General features: G+C 40.9%; 1 protein-coding gene across 5 annotated transcripts in view; it reads right to left on the bottom strand.

The window, feature by feature from the left end:
• Window positions 1-1654: 1654 nt before the first annotated feature.
• Window positions 1655-24325, bottom strand: part of adamts10 (ADAM metallopeptidase with thrombospondin type 1 motif, 10) — a 47111-nt gene continuing 24440 nt past the window's right edge. For 4 of the 5 annotated variants that reach the window (XM_085774813.1, XM_085774817.1, XM_085774816.1 and 1 more), the window contains exons 14-26: window positions 23996-24059; window positions 23712-23814; window positions 20012-20145; window positions 16521-16644; window positions 12887-12967; window positions 11201-11364; window positions 10958-11084; window positions 9031-9160; window positions 8345-8549; window positions 7366-7542; window positions 6211-6376; window positions 5385-5426; window positions 2206-5252 (exon numbers count right to left, since the gene is read on the bottom strand). In XM_085774813.1, coding sequence (XP_085630939.1) covers window positions 5143-5252; window positions 5385-5426; window positions 6211-6376; window positions 7366-7542; window positions 8345-8549; window positions 9031-9160; window positions 10958-11084; window positions 11201-11364; window positions 12887-12967; window positions 16521-16644; window positions 20012-20145; window positions 23712-23814; window positions 23996-24059 — 1627 coding nt within the window. In that variant the 3' untranslated portion in view covers window positions 2206-5142. Of the gene's footprint in view, window positions 5253-5384; window positions 5427-6210; window positions 6377-7365; window positions 7543-8344; window positions 8550-9030; window positions 9161-10957; window positions 11085-11200; window positions 11365-12886; window positions 12968-16520; window positions 16645-20011; window positions 20146-23711; window positions 23815-23995; window positions 24060-24325 lie in introns of all 5 variants that reach the window. The other variant, XM_085774814.1, reaches the window with a different exon arrangement.

The following is a 24325-nucleotide window of genomic DNA, read 5'->3' as shown; positions in this document are numbered from 1 at the left end:
AATAACTGGATTAAATGTGTTTTACAATCTTGCTCTGTCATTCACCCCATGCACACTGTTCACCATTTTTAAAAACTTAAAATCTTTAAAAAAAAGAAAAGAAAAGAAAAACCGTGTGAAAATGACTTTCTCTAATGCATTTCAGTGGACGTCCAGGCAGAGTCAGTCAGAGTCCGAGTGTATGGTATACGCACTGTGATTGGCTCATTGCGTTTGAGGGCGGGGAGCGTTACCTTGAAATATGTAGTGAGTGGAAGTATAAAGGTAACATAAAATGTAAGTACTCAATGTAAGTACGAGTAACTTAAATTTATACTTGAATATTTTTGTACTTTGTTACTTTCAACCACACCAATGGCAGTAACGGTCACAGCCATGGATGTAGCCTGGTCACAGCACTAATAGCTAACTGAAGGTCTCCATGGAAACAACATGTTTTTAAAACGGTTAGCACCTGATGTCAAAGCTAAACTGTGACGGCTAGTGTGGGCTAATTCGTGTAGTCGTCCTAGTAGGCCTAGTGAACAACACCAAGCTTAACTGCTTTAAAGGTTATTATACAGTTAAACAAGTGGTTCTTCTTACCTTAAAGGGGACATATGAAATCACTTTTTGAAAGCTCTTAACATATATTTGGGTGTTGGTCTTGACTTCCGGCCACCAACATGTGAGAATTGACAAAAAAATCGGTAGCCTAATGTGCAGGCTCCTAGGTTGAAATCCACTTGGTTTTACGAGCTGTTCCCTCAGTTGTCTTCCAGTGATGTAACTGGACTCGAATTTGCATAATACCACCCCTACCTGTTACCGGTAGAAGGGGCGGGGCAAGTAGTGGTTCATTTGCATTTAAAGGGACAGGCACTGAAACCAGCCGTGCTGCTGTTTTGAGAGGATGAAAAGAGCTGTGATGTTTGATCCTTGGGGTATTTTGACCAAAACATGTCACAGACAAGACACCTGGGAACTAAATTTAAAGTTTGCGGGCCTGCCGGGGCGGGACATCCCATAGAAAGACACTGCACGTACCATCATGCACTGAACTGATGCAAGGTGTTTTCCTCCTTGACGCAGTCCTTACACTATACTGTATTTAATGAATATTTCAAAAATGCTCTTTTAGCTCTTCACATAGTGTGTTATAAAAGGTTTATGAAATATTTGTCTACTACTTATAAATATGGGTAAATGTTGGTTGGTGTTTTTATAATTCAGTTTTTCTTTTTCTTTTGAAGTTTCTAGTCTAGTTTTAGACATTTCTAATCCATTTATGGTAGCCACCATCAACCACCTGTTTCTTTTCCTGTTTCATGTCTGCACACATATTAAATAGCTACTTTTATGACTGGCCCCTTCTTTCACTTTTGGTCTTTGTCATTAAGGTCACATGAAAGACGTGTCTCAGCCCCAATGAGACCAAAGGAAGACATTGTTTCCTCAACTTTTCCGCGAAGATTGTCTGGTCCAAAAATAGGAAACCATCACTAATGATCTCAGCACTCCTCGCCACCACCGGATGGATGAGGATATGATGAACTGAGCTATTTCAGTTCAAGTACAGAGAATTGTTTGTAACACTGATACAAATATAACAACGAGGGGTCGACGGGTGTCGAGGACAGAGAGCTAAAATGATCACATCCCATTTCTTCAAATCAACAATGCACCATGTTTAATCAATTTAATATTTCCTTTTAAAAAGATGTACATGGGGGACAAATGGATTCATCTTCTATAGTATTGAACAACATACAGTACATGTCATGTTATAATTAACATGTGGAAAAACAAAACAATAGTTACCGGTACTGTCCCTCTTATTTACTCAGAAAAAACAAACAAAAACAAAACAGGTTCACCACTCAGTGTGAACCTTTATTCTAGGCCCAGGTAGACACAAAACAAATGACCACTGGCAATTATCCTTTGAGTCTGAAATGTTGTATGTCCGACAGTATGTGCAACTGAAAATGATATAAATAGTATTCCCATCTTTTCATTCCTGAATAATTGCAGGGAGGTGCTAAAATTTCATATTGAATCTATGTTTCTATGCTGGATCAGAAGGGCTGGCCCAAGACAAACATGAGTTAATCATCCCAAAGTTTGTTTCTTGTCCCAAGAATTGGTGTTTGTTTTGTTTTGTTTTTTTTATCCATTTTTCTTAGGACATGGAAATCCTTTTGCATTACGAATCATTATTTTATTTTTTTCCACAATATTTGTCATATAATACCAAAATTAGTTTGAAAAGCTGCATTGTAGGAGTACTTTCTGACCCTTTACCAAGTTCAGGTAATGGAAAATATGATAAAAGTTAAAAAGAATGAGCAGCTGCACTCTTACACCTCAGGCCAGCTCTGCAGATTGGTATTATTACAAAAGGCTAAAACTGATTTGTCTGACTGAATGACTAAACTGCTAAAACAACAATCCAGAAACAACAACAGTGAACTAGTAGCACCAATCCAAACCAGAGCACCACAATAAAAAAAAAAAAGGAACAACAATACTCCCCGTAAAAGACACACTGTAGCTTCCTCTGTTTACAATGAAATTATGTGACATTTAGTGGAGCTGCTTTCAGCTGTCATCAGTGTGAACGTTTGTGAAGTGTCCGGCCACAGTGGACATCAGAGCACAGTGGATGTCGCAGTGATGCCGTCAGACCTGATGACTAATCAGACGCTGAGGCAGCATTTCTAAAAATATTCTCTGCAGGATCGGAAAAACAAAAAAAAACAAAACAGCCAAAACTGCATCTTTAAACATGACGTCAATAAAACTCTTAAATGAAATCTGTACTGCACAACTTTGGGTCAGGTGACATCCCTTCCTGCAAATAGCACATATTCATACCACAAAAGGGAAATAGCTAACATGGATTCACACAGGAAAGGACGGTTTTTGTGCAGCGAAGGGAAACATCTGGCCTACGTATCTGTGCATTAATGATTCATCTAAACCACTGTTCTGTCCTGCTGATTATTTTTTTTAGATGATGTTTTAGAGAATTCAGCACCCGGCTGTACACTGGGAGTGTTGATCCATTAAAGCAGCAATAATCAATATTTTTCATTGTAGTGGATCAAATGTGAAAACAATGTAGGGTCATTACCTATGGAGGAAAATTGATGATACTGAGTTGATTAAGCCATCTGGCCCACAATGCAAGTGTTTTGGTTCGCTCTCACTGCTCACAGACAGTCGTTAATTAGAGAAACATCTGTACACTTCATGTTCAGCACCAAACAGACACAGTCAGCAATTAGCTTGTGAACATAGTGGATGTTTCAGCGGCTAAAAAAAGGCCATATATTTCCTGTAGGAGCTGGTGGAGAACAAAAACAGAGGTACTGTAAATAAAAAGACTTAATACTGGGATTACATTCACCAAACTCCAAATCAATGAACGAGTAGCTCTGTAACTGCTGGATGTGTAAATCACAGTTGGCAACGGTTTGCCAGTTTGTTATCAAAGGGTGAAAATGTGTCAGTGTTTGTGTTCACAACTTCTTTTCAAACACCCAAGTGGCGAAAAAAGAAAAGAAAAAAAAAAAGGTTGATCGCAGATGTAAAATTAGCACACTGGTAGATAAACTTAGTTTTACTTGTGCAGCATAAACGTTCTCACAGTTTGTGTGAATGATGGTTTCACACAGCCATGAATACTGTACACCAGATCTGTGCCACATAGAAACCAGATATTTTATGTGTGTGTATATTTTATATGTGTGTAAATCCATCCTCAGATTAGCGCTCTGACTATAAAACACTTTTTGAAAGCAGCGGAGTCAAAGGTCTTCGCTCCTCTACACTGGGCCTGTTCCTGCTGGCAGAGCTGACTCACTGTGTCTCACTGTGCTGTGAATTTCCACTCACAGTAAAAGTTACTAGCACTGGCGAGTAAGTGGTAACATGTGGCAAAAAGAAGAAGAAGAAGAAGAAGAAGAAGAAGGGGAAAAAAAGAAATCAAAATCAAAACAGCAATGCCCACACTGGGGGGTTTTCAGATAATGACAATCAGCTGAGCTATTAGAGTTCATTTTTTTAAAGACTTTCTGCCACAGTCTGCAGCCACACAGCACAATACAACATCCCATAATGTAAAGATGTCCTGGTGATGTGAGCCCTGCCTTTTACTCACATTGCTAAAGGCAGCGTGCAACATACAACAAGCACTGTTTTTTTTTTTTTTTTACTGCAGAGGCAATAACATGTAAGGCAAACTAACCAAAATGGCAAGACTATGGCAGGTTCACTGCAGTGAGACAATTATAGCTTCCATGGAGACATCAAGTCAAATCACATCAAAACAAACATAAAAGTTAACACAAGTCCTCTGACTGCTGACACTTTGTGCAAATCAAACTCTGCTCATACTTCAGCTGAATAACAGCGAGGACTCAATACAATGATACAGAACAAAGCAATAGCAGGAAACAACATGGTCAAGTAACAAACTATCAGATAACATAGAGACAAAACCTCTCATTTCATTGATATACGATAATCCTTTTCATGGGCAAAGATATCTGGAAAATCATTTTCTTTACAAAGTGGATTTTTTTTCTTATAATTCATACCTAAGCAGATATCACCTGTTGACATACAGGTTTTTAAGAAGAAACAATAGGCCACTAAAGCAAAGGCAAAACTCAAAGAGTACGGCGACCAGTCCTGCGGCCAAAAGTGAAATATAAGTAGCACCAAAAATATTACAACAGAGATTGTTTAGAGAGACAGAGAGAGAGGGTTCATCCCAGTAGACGCTTGTAGGAAAGTTACTCCCTCCCTCTCTCTGCCTCTCCAGGTTTTTCAGCAGCCCTCCCTCCAGTGGAATGTATAAACTCATCTCAGGCTGTTTTAGCCTCAGCTCGGCCCGAAGAGGCGTCGGCGTCTGCGTCTGGCCTGGTCCAGAGTCTGGCTGGAAAAAAAGAAAAAGTCCCTCTGACCAGTGACAGGACCGGGTCAGTCTGACAGCATCCCAGTTAGATCTCACCCTCCTCCGACAGAGGTAGCGTGAGGGCTGCTGTTTACAACGGCTCAGTGGGAGGGTTTCAGGCTTTACTGTGTGTGAAATGTGTAACAGGACCCAAAGGTTGGATGCTGTGTGTGTGTTTTTTTTTTTTTTTTCTCGTGGTGTCAGTGTCCCTGGCACGTCTTGCAGCACATTTGTCTGAAATATGGCCGGCTGCAGAACTTGAACCTGAGCACCAGGGGGCAGTAGGCCACAGTGTTCACATCTTTACACTCTGCAGGGGGAGACACACATGCAACAATTTAATTACGGCGTTAGAGTGATGCACTTTTTCTTTTAGCAGATGTTTCAGAAAACACTGCAGGATTTCAATCAAAATATCAAGAAATTAGTCACTTTTATCAACCTTTATTGCTCAAAGACTTCCTGAGATCCTCTGACATATGGCCTGTGGATTAAAGAATTTATTAATTAACTTCTTGATGCTTGAGAAAATCAGATATTTCACATATTGTAAAGAAAATGTTCAATGCAATATATAAAAATGTTTAAATATTGGCGTCTTCCTATAAAATATCTGCCATGCTCACCTTTCTAATCATGCTTTTATGTAGCATGTCCTGGTTTTTTTATTTATACTCACTTCAAGTGTTTCTTTATATTCCTTCTCATCTAGTTTGTATTTACATAATTACACCATCTTCTATTGGGATTGTAGTGCTCTGTTTGGCAATGTTTATTGATTTAAAATGTGTTTTATATAGGCTACATACAACCACAATAAATGGTAATACTATATACTATGTATTATTATCTATACCATTTACACATAATAAATAATATGTACGTATTGATAAACTAGTAGAAATTCATTGTATGTCTGTTACTGACAAGAAAACTGTACATCTTGGTTATACTATTTATATTATAAAGTGCTTATTATCATCATAACATGCTGTTTATCAGTAACTGTAACCTGTCACTGACTTCATCATCTTTTTGGCTCTGATTTTAGATATTTCACAGTTGACTTTCATTTGATGGCATCAGCAGTAATTTCACTGACCGCTTCAGAAAGAAACATTTAAGACTAAAAAATGTCAACAATTGATGGCATTTTAAAATCAAAGTCTTAATTTGAGCATGACCATTTCTGTTCCAATGCAACCTGTCTATATTGTTTCTATGAAATATGAGACTAGAAGTACAAGGACTGATCTGTGACCTCTGACCTTCGGGGTTGTCTGTACTGATGGGCAGACTGAGGTCACATTTGCTCTTGCACTGCTGCATGGCTGCTGGTCTCTGATGCTCCATACACTCGTTGGCCGGCTGGCCGGTGTGGGTCAGACACTGAACTGAACGCATCTCTTGACCCAGGCCACACTTAGCAGAACACTGAAACACAGAACGACATTTAAAAAAAAAAAAAAGGGTTTTGTATAAAGTGGCATCATGCAAAGGTTTGGGCACCTCTGGTCCAAATTTCTGTTAATGTGAACGGTTATGCAAGTGGAAGATTAAATGATCTCCAAAAGGCATAAAGTTAAACACGAATCACTCTTTTGCAATATTTTAAGCAATATCAGTGTATTATTTTGGTTTTCTACAATTTTAGAGTGAAAAAGGGAAACAAAGCAGCACTCTGCAAAAGCATAGGAAACCTAGGAGACTTGAGCTCCCCTAGATAACTTTGACCAAGGTATCAGACAAGATATTTACTATTATATGGGGGGGCTACTAGGTACTAACTGTGCAGGGTGCCCAAACCTTTGCTGTGGACCCTTTTCCTTTTCTGTCACTTTGAAAATGTAAAAGAAGAAAAAAGAAACAATGTTGTTTAAAATGTAAAGGGAATGTGTCATCTGTAACTTAAAGCAGAAGTAAGCGATCCGGTCGTTTTGGCTAACTTTTTGTCAGCCGATGGAGTTAGCAGTCACCGCCCTCGTCCCTACAGTACGTCACCACATTCACGCGCATCCCTTGGCTGCACACACAGAGAGGACCGCCCCTTTATGCCGTTCTCTCTCCTCATTGGATAAAGGTTGTAGGATACAAGGAAGTATACAAGAAGTTTTCTCCTCGGCTTACAGCAGAGCAGAGTGACTGACAGACCCGTGTTTCAGACCAAACACTCTATATAAGTGATTGCTGTCGGAAGATATAACTATTTAAGACTTATATTAACACAAACATTCCGCTTACTTCTGCTTTAATGCCTTTTGGAGATCATTTCATCTTCCACTTGCTAACTGTTCACATTAACATAAATTTTGACCATGGGTGCCTAAACTTTTGCATGCTACTGTATAATTACAAAAACAGACACTGATTTGTATCGAATAAGTATTAACACAAACAAGAATAAAGCAGAAAGCCTGTCTCACCTCTCCCCAGGGACCTGTCACCCACTGAGGGGGAGGGCAGCGCTGCAGGTTACAGCGCACCCTGGAGGTGGGACGGCCATGCTTGGGGCACTTGGACTCTGGCAGTGTGTCACCACTCTCCCCACTCTTACACAAGACCACACGGTGCCTGTATCCAGGTCCACAACTGGGTGTACACTACAGTGCAGACAGAGTGGAAAAAAAGAGAAAGGGGGGGAAGTAGAAGAAGAAGAAAAAAAAGGAAAAACATCAGGTGGGAGGGCAGGGAGACGGTGGGCGAGGGGAGGGTGCAGCATCGGGTCACTGCGGTCAGAAGTATTTAAGAAGACTGATGTACTTTATCCGCTCAGCAGAGGGCAGCAGTTGTGTAAGAAACAAAGTCGGGAGCTTGCTAAGTTCCTGTAAGTCAGCTGGACATAATTCCTCACAAAGTTGAACACTGCAGCACTTCTGACACCATTTAATTTGCTTTCAATTCATCCTGAACTGTGAGAACAGAGTTTGGTTCCAGGAACAAAACAGGGTCTGCATGAGGCGAAGGACTGCACTTAAAGAACACAAGAAAAGAGTCAACAAGAGCCTTTAACATTTAGTTTTACCAGGGTATAGCTACACGAAAGGAGTAAAAAAAAAAAAAAACTCCAGACGGCTCAAACGAATGTTCAGAATTAGTGTCTGGGGATTCCCACCTGACAAGTGTAACAGTATGTACTCATGACTGAAACAACATATTCAGTGTGATGTATTTGTCTGCTCCGTGCCTCTGTTGTGTATTTCATGGTGAAGGTACTCTTACTTTCTCCTGGCAGACGTTTGGGTTTGTACGGTTCATCTGGAAAAGAAACTACTGCTTCATCTGAGAGGAATTTTTCAGAAAACTCAAGTATTGGTTCAAGTTTATCCCCAGGTTGACTCAAAACATTGCAGGAGTGCAGAAAGCAGAACACATGCATGCAGGATATAGGTGACGTGCGCCTACCTCTGACCAGTCCAGGGCCAGCCATTCGGGGGGGCAGCTGTGGTTGCTGCAGGGCTCAGTGAGCGAGGGGCGCAGGGGGGTGCATGCTGAGTCATCCAGGACTTTCTCCTCTGTCACCGAGATCCTCCTTTTGCATAAAACTTCACGCGTCCTCACGCCTCCGTTACAGCTGCGACTGCACTCTGACCACTCGCCTGTCCACCAGCTAGAGGCAGAGAAGAGCTGGAAGCTTTAGTTTCTGTTCAGCTTATTCATTTTAAATGCTTTGTATGTGATATTATAGATGCACCATTTCTGCTTTTGTGTGCAAATTATGTGATGTTCTGTTTTGCTGATCTGTAGGATGTCCTTTATATACAGTCAAGTGGGATGAATAAAGTCTATGTGCACAAAAAGTAAAAGCTCAATGAAGACATCAATTCAAAAATGAGCAACAGTTTATCTCCTTAAAGATGAAATCAGTCTTTTTTATCTCTTTAGACTGACTTTAAAGACTGACTAAATCATCCTTATTCAGATATCATTATATATGATGGTGTTTCATCAGAGGCTACTGCCAACTAACCCTTAAAATGACGATTTAAACTTAGGCCACAACAAATATGACATAAAACACACACTTTCAAGGAACAAAGAAACTCATCAAGAGAACATGAAGAAAATGTTATCAGCGACAGGTTACTCACCTTGGGGAGCACGGCTCAGTGTTGCAGGACCTCCGCTTCTCTTTGGGTTTGCTCTTCTTGTCACAGAAGTGGTTGTAGACGACTGAATTATCGGCCTGCTTCTTGCACACCACCTGCTGGATCTGCACCCCTGACAGGAGAGACAAAGGAACAATAGAAAGTTATACAAGGACACGAGGACACAAGTCTTAGTTATAAAGATTCAGTCTCCTTGTCAGTTGTTTTAAATCTGTGACTTGCCACATTGATTGAGTGATTCTGTTCATGCATGTTAATACTCCAACTGCACTAACAAGTTAGCTTGACGGAAATATGAAACAATGGCTGACGTCTGGCTGACACTGCCCATATCATTTTCATTGGCACTCTAAAAGTCAACACACAACACATTAATGTGCATCAGCTCTTCTGCAAAACAGCAGTTTATCACTTGAGCTTCCTGGATCGCCACATTAAAGAAAACCTGCAACTCCACTGCTACTAATGTCTGCACAGTGTGATGCTGCACAGGTGTGATTTAAAACTGTGATAAATTATTATATCACAAAATTTATGTATCGTACTGGGGATTGTAGCTGTGTTTAATTCCACCAGAGCTGTGCCGAGACATTTATGGAAATATAACAAATTCCCAAACTGCTGTAACTTGCGCGCACATGCACGCTCATAGAAACTAAATGAGACTGTTTCAGTCTGATCCCTTTTGATTACATGAGAAGTATATTAAAAAAAAAAAAAAGAACCAAAAAATAAATAAGAAATAGAAGATCAAATGTTTGCCTGCTTTGAAAAACAGTAAACTAAATATTTATCCTCCCAGTTCACGCCCTCCACTCCACGTAATGGTAAGTGAAAGAATTTATTTCTCAAAGGGGGAAACTGGCTCTTATCAGGTGCAGCCGCATGGATCATTAACTCTCAAAGGCCAGAGAGGAAAAAGGAGATTAGCTATGTGTGATATCTCCAAAACCTCAGAGCCTGTGAGCTGCTCAAACGCCTCTGGCTTCAGCACGGACTCCATAAACACTCTGGTCCCATGGTGGCTTCCCTGGGTCAGTGATAGTTTACAGCAGGGATTTACTGTGTACTGTGTGCGTTTTTAATGGACCACTGCATGTGTGTGTTCGTGCATCTGTATGTAATTTGTACATCCATGTGAAAGAGAGACAGAAAGGGGGGAGATGATTAATGTGATTCATAACACATATACTGGGCTGTTCTTATAAACATATTTTCAAATATATAAATTAAGTAGATTAGAATATACGATCACTGTGGTTGATGGGGCTTTAAATACATAACTCACTCTAAGGAACTGTTTGACATTGTGGGAAATGGGCTTGTATTTGTTAGGTGAGGGAAAAAAGGCAGCCTAAATCTGTCTAAAGGTGCAAAAATGTGCCTATCAGCAACTCTAAGCATCACTAATCAGCACATTATATCTTGGTCGTTTCAAAAACAAGGGTGTAAGATTATTAAATTGTGGTTTTACGAGTGTTTATGTCCTACAATCAATAAGGACACACCCATAATGTTTAATTATACTTCTTGTTTCTTGTACATGCATTATTCTTGTTTTTGTCTCTGCTCTGTGTAGTACTTTGGATGACTGTTACAGGTCTTTTTAATTGTGCTATATAAATAAAAGTGAACTTTAACTTGAACTATAACTTTAAACAAACTTAAATGAACCAAATTAAAACCAAAATGATCAACTAATATGCATGGCAAATCACAAAATTGAGACTAACCCCACATTTCTCTCCACCTCTTAAATTTTTGGGTTGAGACTCAGTTTTTAGCTTTATCGAACAGTTAGACTTGAGGTTAGGTGTGTACTGCAGTGGTAATGTTTATGGTTAGAGTGAAGTACATGGGGATGTAATTTCCTCTCAAATGAAAAGACTTAGTTAGTGTGTGTTTCTACCTCCGGCGCAGAGGGTTGAGCACCGCGACCAGGAGGTGTAGTGCCAGGCAAAGCCGTTCAGGAGATCTCTGTTGAGTGGGGGGTTGAAACGATAGTGGATCCCTGGATTCTCCTCCCGCACCAGCACCTGTCGAACAAAAGGACGAGCAAAAACATTTGCAAACACTGCAAGATGATGATGATGAAACATTTCTGGACTTATTTATATTTTTGTCTAAACATGTGCTGTACTTTTATTCTTACCATGACAATAAGGGTTATGTTTGTTGGCCCCAGAGCTTCAAGAGTTTCTGGGCCGTCAGTGGGACGTCTGTAGTGGAAGGTGGTACCAGCAATATCAAACCTGCGCGGTGTGTCAATGGTCAGTTTTCCATTGATAAAATACTGGTCACCTTTACTCTTCAACACTGGGGCACAGAGGAAAAGGAGACTGATTGAAGACAGTGAAGTTAAAGTAAAAAAGTTAAAGTTTTCCTAATTCCTCCTATTTGCTTCTGCCTCAGTTCTCTTTCTGAGAGATTACAGATCATCAGTCATTGGCATTTAACACTCAAACAACAAGGGTGTTTTACAACACAGACCAAAATTTAGCCAAGCCGGGACACTGGAAGCAGAGGAAAACTAGTATCCTGCAGACAATATCCTTATTAATTACATCCCACAACCAGGCAGCAATCTAGCACCACTACATCCAAAAGTTATCTTACTGTAGCTTACACCACTGTGCAAAGACGGCAACATAATCTACCTTGTCATGTAAAATTCACACAAAGTAACACAATCTTTCTCTGGAGTGGTTGTAATGCACTTTGGGTGAGCTAGACGAGCTTCTTTCCACTACAATGTTTTTGACACCGGTTTGTAGACACTTCTGTAATTCATTTTACCAAGTGGGAAATATTGCAGCTGTTAGAAATTTCTAATATCTCAGACGCGACGTCAACTGTTTTTCCAACTTGGCTGCTCATTATAGATCTTTTTCACGATGGACATTTTGACTTGTCATAGCAGGAAAGGCGCAGGTGAAACAAATCTTTCTCCATCAAACGTCCCTGTAAGCCATTACAGTGAGCCAGCAGCACGCACAACACCACACACACAGACACACAGACACAAACGCACACACCTGAAACTAGCTCATCTAAATGAAATGCCAATTCCCAGTTATGACGAGCCAAAACGTCTGGTGTGAGAAAGGTCTATTATCGTCTGACCAACAACCGACATAAATGTAGCAAAATTTATTCATGAGCTGCTTCTGGCAGACTCTTCATCAGGCAGATGTTTAACTTTCAAAAGACTGCTGGCAATGAGAAGTATTGCTGTTTTAAAGGTACAGGGTGGTTGATTTTTTTTAATTTTTTTACTTTGCATTAAGTAAATAAATTCGTATTTGAGCCAATATTTTTGATTTTCCTCATTGCTCTTAGTTCCCTAAGCCTTTGCACAGCCCTGTATATTTCAGTGATACAGGCCTTTTCCACAGCAGACCTCTGACTTGTCATAGTAGGAAAAGCACAGGTGTTACTAATAACATTGATGATGGCTCTGTTCTATTGTATCCCAGTAAAGTGGGGACGGTGAGCCAGCAAGCACCACCGCAGAAACCTGAAACCGAAGTACTTCTGCACCTGTGCTTTCCCTGCAATAACAAGTCAAAAAGTCTGGTGTGAAAACAAAAAAAAGCCAACTTGAATGCAGAGATTTTAACCGACAAATGATCAATCACCACAACTCTTGGTAAGACAATGCATTTTCTGAGGTGCTGGACTTATTCCAGAGCAGGTTAGGACATTCAAACAGACACATTTTATTGCAATATGACATAAAAAAAGGGCCAATTAGTGCAGTAGGAGTGCAGTTTTGTGGTTCTTGTCATAGTTGATCCCTGACAGACAAACCAAAACTGAGCTTTGAGTATCATCTTACCAAGGTAGTTGAGGGAGATGTTGAGCTCTTGTATGTGGATGAACACTGATCCTTTGGGAATTCGGACCACTTCTTCATAACCTGAGACCCACACAAACGCAAAACAAAAAGAAGAAAGAATTAAAAAAAATGAAAGCAAGGTGAAGGAGGTTTATTCACTGGGGATCAGGAGAGCCACTCATAAGTAGTGTTTAGCTCTGTGGGACACCAATGGACTAAGCAGAGGCTTCAGATTCCAGTTGCATTCCTGGGCAGCCGGCCTCAGCTGCTCAGCTCGGCTCTTTGCTAGAGAGCGAGAACTTTGCCAAGAAGCCGGCTTCTCCTCTCTTCTTCTCTCCATTCCCTCCATCTGTTTTGGTCTCTTGTCCCTTTTTCTTTTTACGTCCATCTCACCTCCTCCCCGCCCGCCTCGCTCTGCTTTTCTCAGCTCTGCACCCCCTGTAAATAACTTCAACCTCACTGGGCGAAGAGGGAATAAAAAAAAATAAAAAAATAGAGGAATAAAATAATTCCTTCCAGTGCTTTGGCCACAAGAGGAAAGGAGAGGCTTGGCTTGTGACCTCTCTGTGGAGCTCTGAGAGGTCAGACTAACCCTGTTCTGGGTTTTTTAGATGGAGGTGTGGAAGATTAGAGGGACAGAGCTTGAGGTTTTTTGGCTTTGGAGACAGACACACACAGAGAGAGACAGAGAGAGAGAGCAAAAGTGTGAGTGTGAGGTTCCTCTGTTAACAATCAGAGGATCTGTGTTGTTAACAGAGCCAAGAAGCTGTAAACCCCTGGCCCATGACACCTCAGTAACCGCTCGCTCGCCGCCTCACAGGACCACAGAACCGGACAGGAGGAACGAGACTAAAAAAGGGACGTTATTGCACAGCATGATCTAAGTTGAAAGCAGAGAGCATGAATTGAATAACATTGCATCTTTAACAACCCTCCACTCTCTTTGTGGTTGAGATCTTTCCCTAGTGAAGCTTTTGGTTTGTTTGGCTCAATCATAAAAGCACTCTATGTACTGTATGGTGTAAGGAGACTGTTATCAGTCAGTTATAGTATCTGAACATCACAGCTGAAGATTAAAGGTTTCTTGGGTGATCTGCTTTGGTATTATTTTGTCTTGGTGCACATGTTTTCTTTCTCATATCTGCACTGCTTCCTTCCATGCCAGCATACAGACCGTATTTAAATCACTGCAGCAGAGACAAGAAGAGCTAGATTAAGGCTTTAGGAGTTCAGAGAAAAATGAAAAGCTTGCTGTAGACATGACTGGGCGATTCTGCCGATCATGGGATCAGAATAAGCCTTCAGTCCTGGGCCTATACAGTTTGGTTAGTGAAGACACCAACCTGACCAAGTCAACTGAGTTTATACCTTTCAGGACTTTCGATGGCTAAGCAGGTAGTGAAGTGTCAACTCAAGTGAACTCACTAAATGTTTTATTGGCAAAAAAGCATCTGTGAAATTATACACTAGAGCTGCATCAATTAGACGATTAGAAGACAGAAAATTTAAGCTGTTTTTTTTTACGCAATGTCAAACATTTTATGGGTCCAACTTTCCATAGAATTTGCTACTTTTCTTGGTTTTTCATGGTAGTAGATTGAGTTTTGCATGAGACAAAACAACATTATTTGATATCTAAAACAGCTGGAAGGCCATATATCAGTTTTCTGATGTTTTATAGTTTTGACTGAACAACTAATTGGTTTTACACTATGTGGCCAATAGTATGTGGACACTCCGGTCCTCACACATCGAACAGGCCTGGAAACAGATCCGCAACTTGTCTCCTGATATCAGTGTTCGACCTCACTAATGCTCTGACTGGGAGTAAACGCTGCAAACAGGCTCCACAACCCTGTGGAAACCCTGAGACCAAGGGACTGTTATAGCAGCTCTATAAATGACATCATTGATCTTTGCTTGCAAACGGTTGTTGACCGACTCCTCCGACACATTCTGGGGTTGCAGCTGATTAAGGGGTACTCCACTATTTTTACATATAAAGATCAGTTTATTTGTCACGAGCTGTACTACTTAAACTCTGAAAACAGATGTAAAATGTTGTCCGCGGCTCAGTCGGGAGGTTTATAAAATCTGAGAAAATAACCCTAACGGTGGTGTCTTGGCTTTGGCTTGGACACGACACATAAGAAACAAAAAGTTACAAACTGCGGGTGCGAGTTAAAAGGACATGGGGCCTTTTTCTAGTAAGGGAAAGTCCAATTAAGACAATATCTAGTTGCACACAGGAACCATTTTTTGAATTTGAGTCATAGTAGAAAAAAAAACCTCAGGAAATCTTGACCTCTGCTGCATCTCTCTTTCTGTAGCAATAAATCCCCAGATCACACACACACAACCTACACTTCAACTCCAGCCTAACTAACTGATTGTTTCCGTCCAGTGATAATTTCAGATATTTTCAGGGTGGTTGTCGAGACCTCAGCTGGGGTTGACGGACTAAGCCTGGTCGCTGTGGTCCAAAGCATGGCTGCCTGCTCAGGGTGTGTCCCCTCTGAGGAATCCTGAAAGGGGGTGAGTGGTGTTGACAGTTGGGTGAGAGACTCTGGAGTTGGTGTTGTGGTGGGAAATGTAACCCAGAATAGATACGAAAGCAGCTGGACCTCAAGCCACACTGGTTGGACCTCACCTAAATCCGTCTGCCACGTGTCCCTCGTAGGCTGCTAGATAAATATATGCATGCATACACTTTACGTATGCATGTATGTATATGCACTTTTGGACCCTCTTTTTATGTGCTCTTCATTATGCGCTCTGAGGTTTTTTCAAGGAGTTATGTTCTTAGAGGTCTTGGTTTGGCTCAGGAATAATGTTGTACATCTGTATGTGATCTTGAGTTTCAAATGTTTCACCGTCTTTGTTTGTTTGTTTATGAGGTATTAGTGTAATCTTAATTCACAGATACATGGACCTTTGTTTAAAAGCCCAAATGTGATTGATGTATGCAGACGATACACAAGTATATGTTCTTGATAACCCAATTCAAAGCCTAACAGGGTGTTACAGGACAAGCCACGGAGTTATTAACCTTGTTAAATAGAAATTAAAACACTGCTTGATGTAAACTTTTAGGCTGACAAGACTAGTGACTGTTTTTATCTCTAATATTTAAAGTTTAAACCTGAGCTGCATCCCCTTTAAACTGCTGGATATACATGCACAGTAAAACAGGTGCTGATACTACTGAGTGTTATGTGGAGTTTTATTGGCGTCATCAATTAAACATCTGTGACGGTATGCTGCTTTGCATGTGAGCAGACAATTATATGATACATTTTGAATATCTGGGGTATCCTAACTCACTTGGCAAGGCTGCTTTCCAAGATGCATTCCCATTCCCAATCCAAAATATCCGAATCCAAAGCTTGCATGTGCACATTTTTTGGTACAAGAGAACAGTTATGTTGCATAACTTGTCTTGGTGAAGGCCTATTGTTACAGTAGAGGACAGTTTCAATGCTGAGGTCAAAGAGTAAACCATGTTTCCCCTCTGCTAATGACGACAGGACACATCAAAGAGAGGAAACGTCTGCAGCAGCAGTTTCCAAAGTGCTAATCATTGGGACGACGGGGAGAGTGAAAGTGGTACTCGTCGAGTGTTTTATTTCTGTACCTCCTTCAGGCAGCGAGTCGTTGAAGAGTCCCTCCACAGACATGCAGCTGCTCCCGTCACCCCCACAGATCCGGCAGCGGTCCTCACGAACGTCTGAACCGAGGATGCGATCACAGCCTACGTGCTGCGGGAAAGGGAGAAATGAGTGAGCAGCGGGGTCACCCGGGGTCATGGGTGAAGGGGCACAGTCAGTAAGTCGAGAGGTGTCATAGGCCGGGCTGAGGGATTACCTCTAATGTCTTCCAGACCACTTTTCCAAAACACAGAAATATCAGATGGTAAGTCCAGATGTGCTTTCTGATCCTGTGCAGACATAATGCTCTTAGGTTGCTAAACTCATAGCTGTCGACATAAATAAGTTTCATGATGAGCAAAGCAGGTGGTTTTACTCAAACTCTTTAACAGTGAACCAAAGCTAAACAAAGGTGCAGAAAATGAATGGCAACTGCTCTCATTCTCATATATTCATATGACAGTTGCTTATTGTAGAGAGGGATAATGAGGTTTAAGTTTATTATGACTTTAACGTGGATTAGATCACAGTTCAAAACTAAATCCAGAGTTCAAAGTGTGATTCACCTCGTCGTTACCTGGTGGGTTTGTAACGTGGTAGTTGTGATTTATTAAAGTTTAAAATGATGAAAGGTCACAACCAGCGGAGACCTGCTGTCTCTGGAGGCAGGTATTGATTACTAAAGCTCATCTGAGTCAATAGGACAACACATAATCCATATTAAAACTACGGTGGTGGCATATGTGACATTCAAAAACTGGGTTTCAACGACACCGTCTGTGTATCATCCATTCATTCAGCTCTCTGTGCTCTGTGGAATTGTAATTGACTTTTTTTAAAACTATTTTTGGACATTTTACAGACAAAGTGATTAATCGAGAAAATAAATGATGATGATGATAACAGTTGGTTGGAACCCCATTTCATTTTTATGTTTGAGGTAATCTAAAATGGAAAAATCACATTTGTTATATTAACTATTCTATTTTTGATACACATGAAAAAATAATTGGATGAACAGATGACACACAGGCCCGTCTTAGTCTTAAATGACTTAAAAAACTAACAAGAATGAAAGGTTTTGTGTAAATTAATGGCTCTAAGGATGTGACTGGAGAAATTCAATTCTGAAATTTTATGCGACACTTTGTCGTTCCTGCATGAGACTCTTTTTTACAATGACAGACCAACAGCAGGAAAAGCTTCTTTTTTTTTTTCCAACAAAGTGTAGGTTGCATTTCTGCTTCCTGCTTTACACTACACAGTGGATCCTCGTGAGAGCGAAGCCTTCACCTGGATTTACGTGGTCTGTTCATTTCATGAAAGAACAGGTGTTGTTAATGTTTTGTACACACTATATTTTGTCCAACAGATCCGGGAAAAAGCGTCTCTAGCTGACATGCCTTTCGTCTGCAGCAGCATGTTGTGTTCAACTGGACCATCTGTTCTTAGGCCTTTTTCTGCCTCCCCCACTTCTCCCCGTCTCCCTGTCTTTCCCCTCTCTCTTATTGTCAGACGCCAACTCCTGAACCAACGCCAGCATGAGGCTGCAAACAAGAGATAGAGATTTCTCCACAGTGTTTGAAGTTTTATGCGTGCATAAAATATAAGAGAGGTGAGGAGGAGAGGGAGAGAGAGAGAGAGAGAAAGGAAGAGGTGCTGACTGGATAGCAGACAGAAAAATTGTGCAAAAGAAGAAGAGAAAGATAAAGGAAAAAAAAATAGAGGAACAATTGAGTAAGAAAATGAGTGGAATGGAGAAATGTAGAGTCAGAGAGGGAATGAGGAAAAGAGAGACAGATAATAAGAGCGCAGTGAGCCAGCCTGCAGTGCAGACAGACTAACAGCTGAGCTGGAGGGTCAGCGAGTTCCTACAGAGCAGAACAGAGCAGAGTACAGGAAAAAGAGAGCAGTGAAGGAGGAGGAGAGAACAGAGGGGATGTTGATAAACAAAATCGTCTTTTTGGATGAGTTCAGGATCCTTAGCCTTCCTCAGCCTCTCAGTCTATAAGACACTTCAAATTAAGTGAATGGGGGGAAAAAATGAAAAAAAAAAAAATCTTTGGCTCTCTACAAAACAACAAGCCGTCTGTCTTGGAGTTGCTGCTTCTCATTTTTTTTTTTGCCTTTGCCCTCACATCCTTTACTCCATATGCAAAGCTTCAGCTGAGTTTTTAGACTGGAAGAATATCCAAAAACAACAAATTGGGGATCAACACCAATCATGTAAGCTGTGTGCTGTTACCATTAGTGTTTTTCTTTGTCTACATCCCTTGACAAATGAGTCATGTGGGTGTCAAAACGGGTTCCAGGGACCTGTTGCAGCACAGGCAGGTGGTCTCCACTTCGTTAATATGAACAGCAGTTAAGATGTTTTGTTTTCATTAACAGCCGGGATTAAAGAGGGGAGCATCAGTAATGGGAATCTACGAGTGCTGCCAAAGTTACGATAATTCTTCAGTCCAGCAGCTGATAGTGATGATCGTCAGCAGCCTGTGTGTAAACTGAACCGTGGCGGCCGTCCAGAGTCTAGACAGCGAGTATAAACAACACTATCTCAGTAGAAGACAGTCTTGTGTTGACTCCTTATTCTGCTGCTTCAGCTTAAACGGGCTGCTCACGTGCAGACGGACAGTGCCCTACAACAGCTTGTTCCTCAATGAAAGCCAGCAATGAGAGAGAATACAATCGCTGTTTCCTAATTGTACGTCTCTGCCAACCAGGCAAATTGCGTGATATGTGGTCTGAATCTCCCTTTCTGTTCACAGAAAGGCACAGTGTTGAACAGCTGACCTTTGACCATTGGGATTTAATAAGTTCTCACTTTTATCCTCTTACACCTTTGTGTTAAAGGGGAACTATGCAAGTCCGGTCTCTTTTCCGCTGTTCTACTAACCCTCCTCCTGGCCATGTGCATTTGTTTACAACGATGCCAGCGAGAAATCAATCAATAGAGCGGTACCTAACGTTATATATCATATTCGATGTTACGATGCGTATATTTGTGTAGTCTTATCTGCCATAAACAAGAGGTTACGGGTTACGCGGTTGTTTTTCAGCCAAGAGACGCTACGTGGAAGGCAGAGACCCTCCATTCTCCCTGTAACAAGTTACTATTCATTTATTAAACCATCACAATTACTCCAAAGCTGTTTAATTCAGGTCAAAAATGTAGCATATTTAAGCTACAAATCCTGCAGAGTTCCTCTTTAAATTGTGTCCTTCTGAGTATATGAATTAGTTGGAAGAGTTATAACCTAAACATCTTTTTGGGGTCAATTTGCTTGACCTTTGTGCACCAAAATCTGATCAGTTCATCCTTAAGTCCAAGTAAAATTCCCTCAAAACGTTGCTGAGACATCGTGTTCACAAGAACGGGATGAGTGGACGGAGGACAACCTGAAAACACATAATGTTTCTGGGCCGCAGCTGTTGCCATCGCAGTCATACAAACACATTTAGAAGCTTCTGGTCTCACCTTGCACTCTCCGTTTACACACACGTCCAGGGAGTCGTCTCGGCAAGGTGTGCCGTCCACTACAGCCGGAGCACGCTCCGTGTAGAAGTTGTAACCTTCTGCCAGACAGTTAAGGGAGCAGGGCTTCACACCACCTGGACACACAGACACAATTTAATGAAGTATGTAATTTAAAACAACAACAACAGGAAAAAGAAAAGGCTCGGTCATTTTGACATGAGTAACTTGCTGCAAGTCTTTGTTCTGCTGAATGTATCACGTCCTAATGACGGGTGTAGAGTGACAAGGCGGAATTAAAGAGAGAGAGAAAGTTCACAGGGGACTGGGAAATGTTTTTCAGTGCTGACAACCAGAGAACAAGCAGCTGAATGTGATTAAGTCTTTGCTTCCTTTGGAATATATAACCACAGACACAAGACTACTGTTCTGCCTCAATAAATGCATACAAACATACACACAAGTAGCACACCAACACAGTGGCTTGACTCCCAGACAGACCTGACAAGAAGATGAATGAATGCCTGATCCTGAAGCTGAAATAGCAGAAATATTAAATTCGGACTAAAACAACAACAACTCATGTGCACACACTCCCGAAATGTCAGTATTACCTTTGTGCTGTAGCAGATAAAGCAGAGTTATGTAACTGCAAATTATGTAATCAGGTAATAAACTCAAGCATGAAAACCACAAACTAATTCTTACAAATGCTTATCAGTCATTAGTCTTTTATTCATCTTCTCTCCAATCCAAGTTAAGGTTAATTTAATCTAAGGATATGTTCTGGTAGTGATAAATCTATTGATCAATTCATTACTTCGTCACAAAAATATTCGTCAAAAGTAGAAATGGCATCGACATAATTTATTTTCTATCAATTAAAAGCTTCATCATTTCAACGCTGGTTTACTTCTTGATCATTTATTAAGTGTGAAAGTATCTAAGCAGGTCCACGCTACACTAAAATACTATATATTTGTAAGATGTTGCATGTTAACATTCAGGCATTAATGCACCACACAGCCAGAGTACCTATTGCAGCAGAGATGAAACAAAATGCCTAACTATTTTATTTAGTTAATTCTCCAACAGTCAAATAGTGGATGGGCCAAAGGCTGCCAAACAACATACATTATTAATCAATTCTAATATCAGACTTCATCCATGCACTGCTTGAAAACCAAGCACATAAACCACACACATATGAAGACAGATAACCGTGTCGCAATGCAGATTACAGGTTACAGGACAAGTCAAGAGAGACATTAAACCATCCTGGCATCACACAATACCCTTTATTAGCAGATAGATAGATAGATAGATAGATAGATAGATAGATAGATAGATAGATAGATAGATAGATAGATAGATAGATAGATAGATAGATAGATAGATAGATAGATAGATAGATAGATAGATAGATAGATAGTCATTGTATATAAAAACACAACTTTGTTTGTAGCACCACATCAAATCAAAAAGCAGCATAAAAAGGCATACGTGCAGTTATAATATGGGCAGCTGATTCTAGGTGGTACCAAGAGGTGCACATGCATGACTCTATGCTTTAATCCTTTCAGACTCTACACACACACACACTCTCTCTCACACACACACACACACACACACACACACACACACACACACACACACACACACACTTGGTAGAGATGTTTCCTCTAGCCAAGTGGTATATATCCTTCATTCATCTGTACAGCTTGCCAACAGCTCCACTATTTGAGTGGCTGTTGACATCAGTCTGGGCCGTGTTTGTTTGTGCTGGCAACGCTGAAGCAGGTACAGTATGTACTGGGAAGGAGAGAGAGAGAGAGAGAGAGAAAAAAAGAAAGAAAGAAAGAAAGAAAGAAAGAAAGAAAGAAAGAAAGAAAGAAAGAAAGAAAGAAAGAAAGAAAGAAAAAGGCAAAGTGAAAGAGAGAAAGAGAGTATGCACTGGCAGGGCTTCCAGACGATAAAGTGGTCAGACCACGGAAAACTACAATTCCCATGGTGCCTAGCTTTGGCAGGGTAGTTGTGTGTGTATGTGTGCATGTGTGTGTGTGTATTATAACTTGCAGGGTGTGTTGTATGGAGTGTGAAGGTTGAATGTGAAGGTTGCTGCTGGACTGAGAACAGCAATGTGAAGAAGTTTGAAAAAGGACTGCCTTAAACGACAGAACCTTTTTTAATGAACTGTCCTTGGCTGTCTGAGCGGAGAGAGGGCCGTATGTGTTACTCAATGTCTCCGGACAGAGAGACAAGAGAGAGGGAAAGATTGCATAATGGTGAACTAAATAAAATCAGAGGAGGCATCCAGAGCAGACAAGACAAAGAATGAATAGTGAGGAAGCAGCTCTTCCTTGAGTGAGTGAGAGGGTGAAAGTGGAAAGTGGAAAAGCTGAAATGAGGACTTGAGGAGAGAGGACGGAGAAGGGGCTGGGCGGTGTGATCTGGCCTTAACGCAGGGCAGAGTCTATGGCACTGTTCCTATTTTAACAGCTGCAAGGGATTTCCATTGTAAAATCAGCTGACTTGATGAAAGGAGCACTTGTTGCCTGAAGTTGGAATTGGCTGGCCGGCCATCTCTGTAAGCCATTATGTTATTGGAGGGCTAGATTAAAGGCAGTTATGTCGTTGAAACTATTTATCTTTCACGTCCAGTGTAGTGTTCATCAGGAGCAAGGAATTCTTGCAAAGCATTGTGGGATGCGTGGCTCTCGGCAGCCAGCATCTGCGATCCAGACTGGAGGGAGAGAGAGTCTGCAGCTTCGATTCACTTTCTCCTTCACTCCACACACACACACGCATGCACGCACACACACACACATACACACACCCTTTCTGTCTCCAGACTTCTGTTCATCTCATGTCATCAACTTATTTATTATCGCAGAGTCATTCAAGACTTAAATTTGTCTTTAGAGGAAAAAACACGTTCCTTTGACTGACTGTGTGAGGTTTAAGTTGCAAATTAATATAAAATGATTCCACAATAAGTATAAATGTCCTACAATCAAATGTCAAGTGTATTTATAATAACTGTCACATTTCTTTATACATGGAGTTTTATTACAAAAACAGATTTTTGAAATCTAAAAGCACATATTATACCAACGATTCTGTGATTGGATTATTATTAATCGCGTATTAGCATATATATCTGGTCTATGTGGTCTAATTTTAACTAGATTATACAGCACATGTTTAGGCAGTTAACTCTGAAGTGACGAGAGCGATGGTGGACAGACTGCTGTGCTCATAACGGCCTGTTAATAGCTGCTATAGCTGTGAGACTTTTGTGTTTTTTTAAGGTAAACTAGATGTAGAAAACAAATCTTTTATCGGTACCACCTGTGTTATGTATCGCACTACGATAAAGTTGGAGCAAGAATTACAACTGGTCATGCAGGTTGTAAATAAAACTACCAGGCTGAACAAACAGCACATTTTACAACTCACAGTGTCCGTTTTACTTCCTGGTTTTGGTTTATTTACGTCCAAAATGGAGCTATTTTATGTATTTGTGTCAGATCGCCACCTGTTTGGTTACCCATTAGACATCGCAACAATTACTACTTTACAACATCGTCACAGAACCGAACTGTAACAACTGCTGGTTGGTGAAAGAGGCCATCTGCAGTCGAGATCGCATTGCAGCAAATATAAATTCACACACACACACACACAGGTTTTACTCACTCACCCCCTCTGTATGGCTTCCAGCTGTAAAATTTTCCCCGGAAAGGAACGCTGTCGAAGTTGGAGCATTGAATCTCCCTGAAATCCCGAGAGCCTGCAGGGCACTCCTAAAACACACACACACAAACACAAACATACATGTATATATATATATATATATTATACACACTTTATACATACACAAATACTCCTGTGCAACAAATGAAGTCAAGCTAAGGATGCAGTGTTGACCAGTTGCTGACGACGACGACGATGATGTTGATGTTGATGAAGAGCAGCGATACTCACATCAATATTGCAGGACCTGAAGCGCTTTCTCTCCCCCAGACAGTACTTTCCACCAATGGTTGGCCTGCGACCAAACAGAGAGAATCAGGCCAGTCAGTCACATCTGAGTACAATTTAACAAGATCTAACCTCCATCACATCACCACACAGCGCTGGCTCCCGATCCCTGCTTTGTCTGCATTCATCAGGGTGTTTTCAATCTTGCCGTCTGTCTCTTTTATTGCTTCATTGTTTATCATAGACCATCACGACAACACCTCTGTATTTTAAAAAAGGAGCTGAAAAGGAAGTCAGAGCCAGCCACCATCAAATGGCTGCTTCTGCTTAACT

The sequence above is a fragment of the Trachurus japonicus genome, chromosome 4 (genome assembly GCF_045865225.1).
Source record: "Trachurus japonicus isolate A0001 chromosome 4, Traja_1.0".
Taxonomy (NCBI): domain Eukaryota; kingdom Metazoa; phylum Chordata; class Actinopteri; order Carangiformes; family Carangidae; genus Trachurus; species Trachurus japonicus.
Note: the sequence above shows the minus strand (reverse complement) of the source record. Positions and strands in the feature narration are given on the sequence as shown.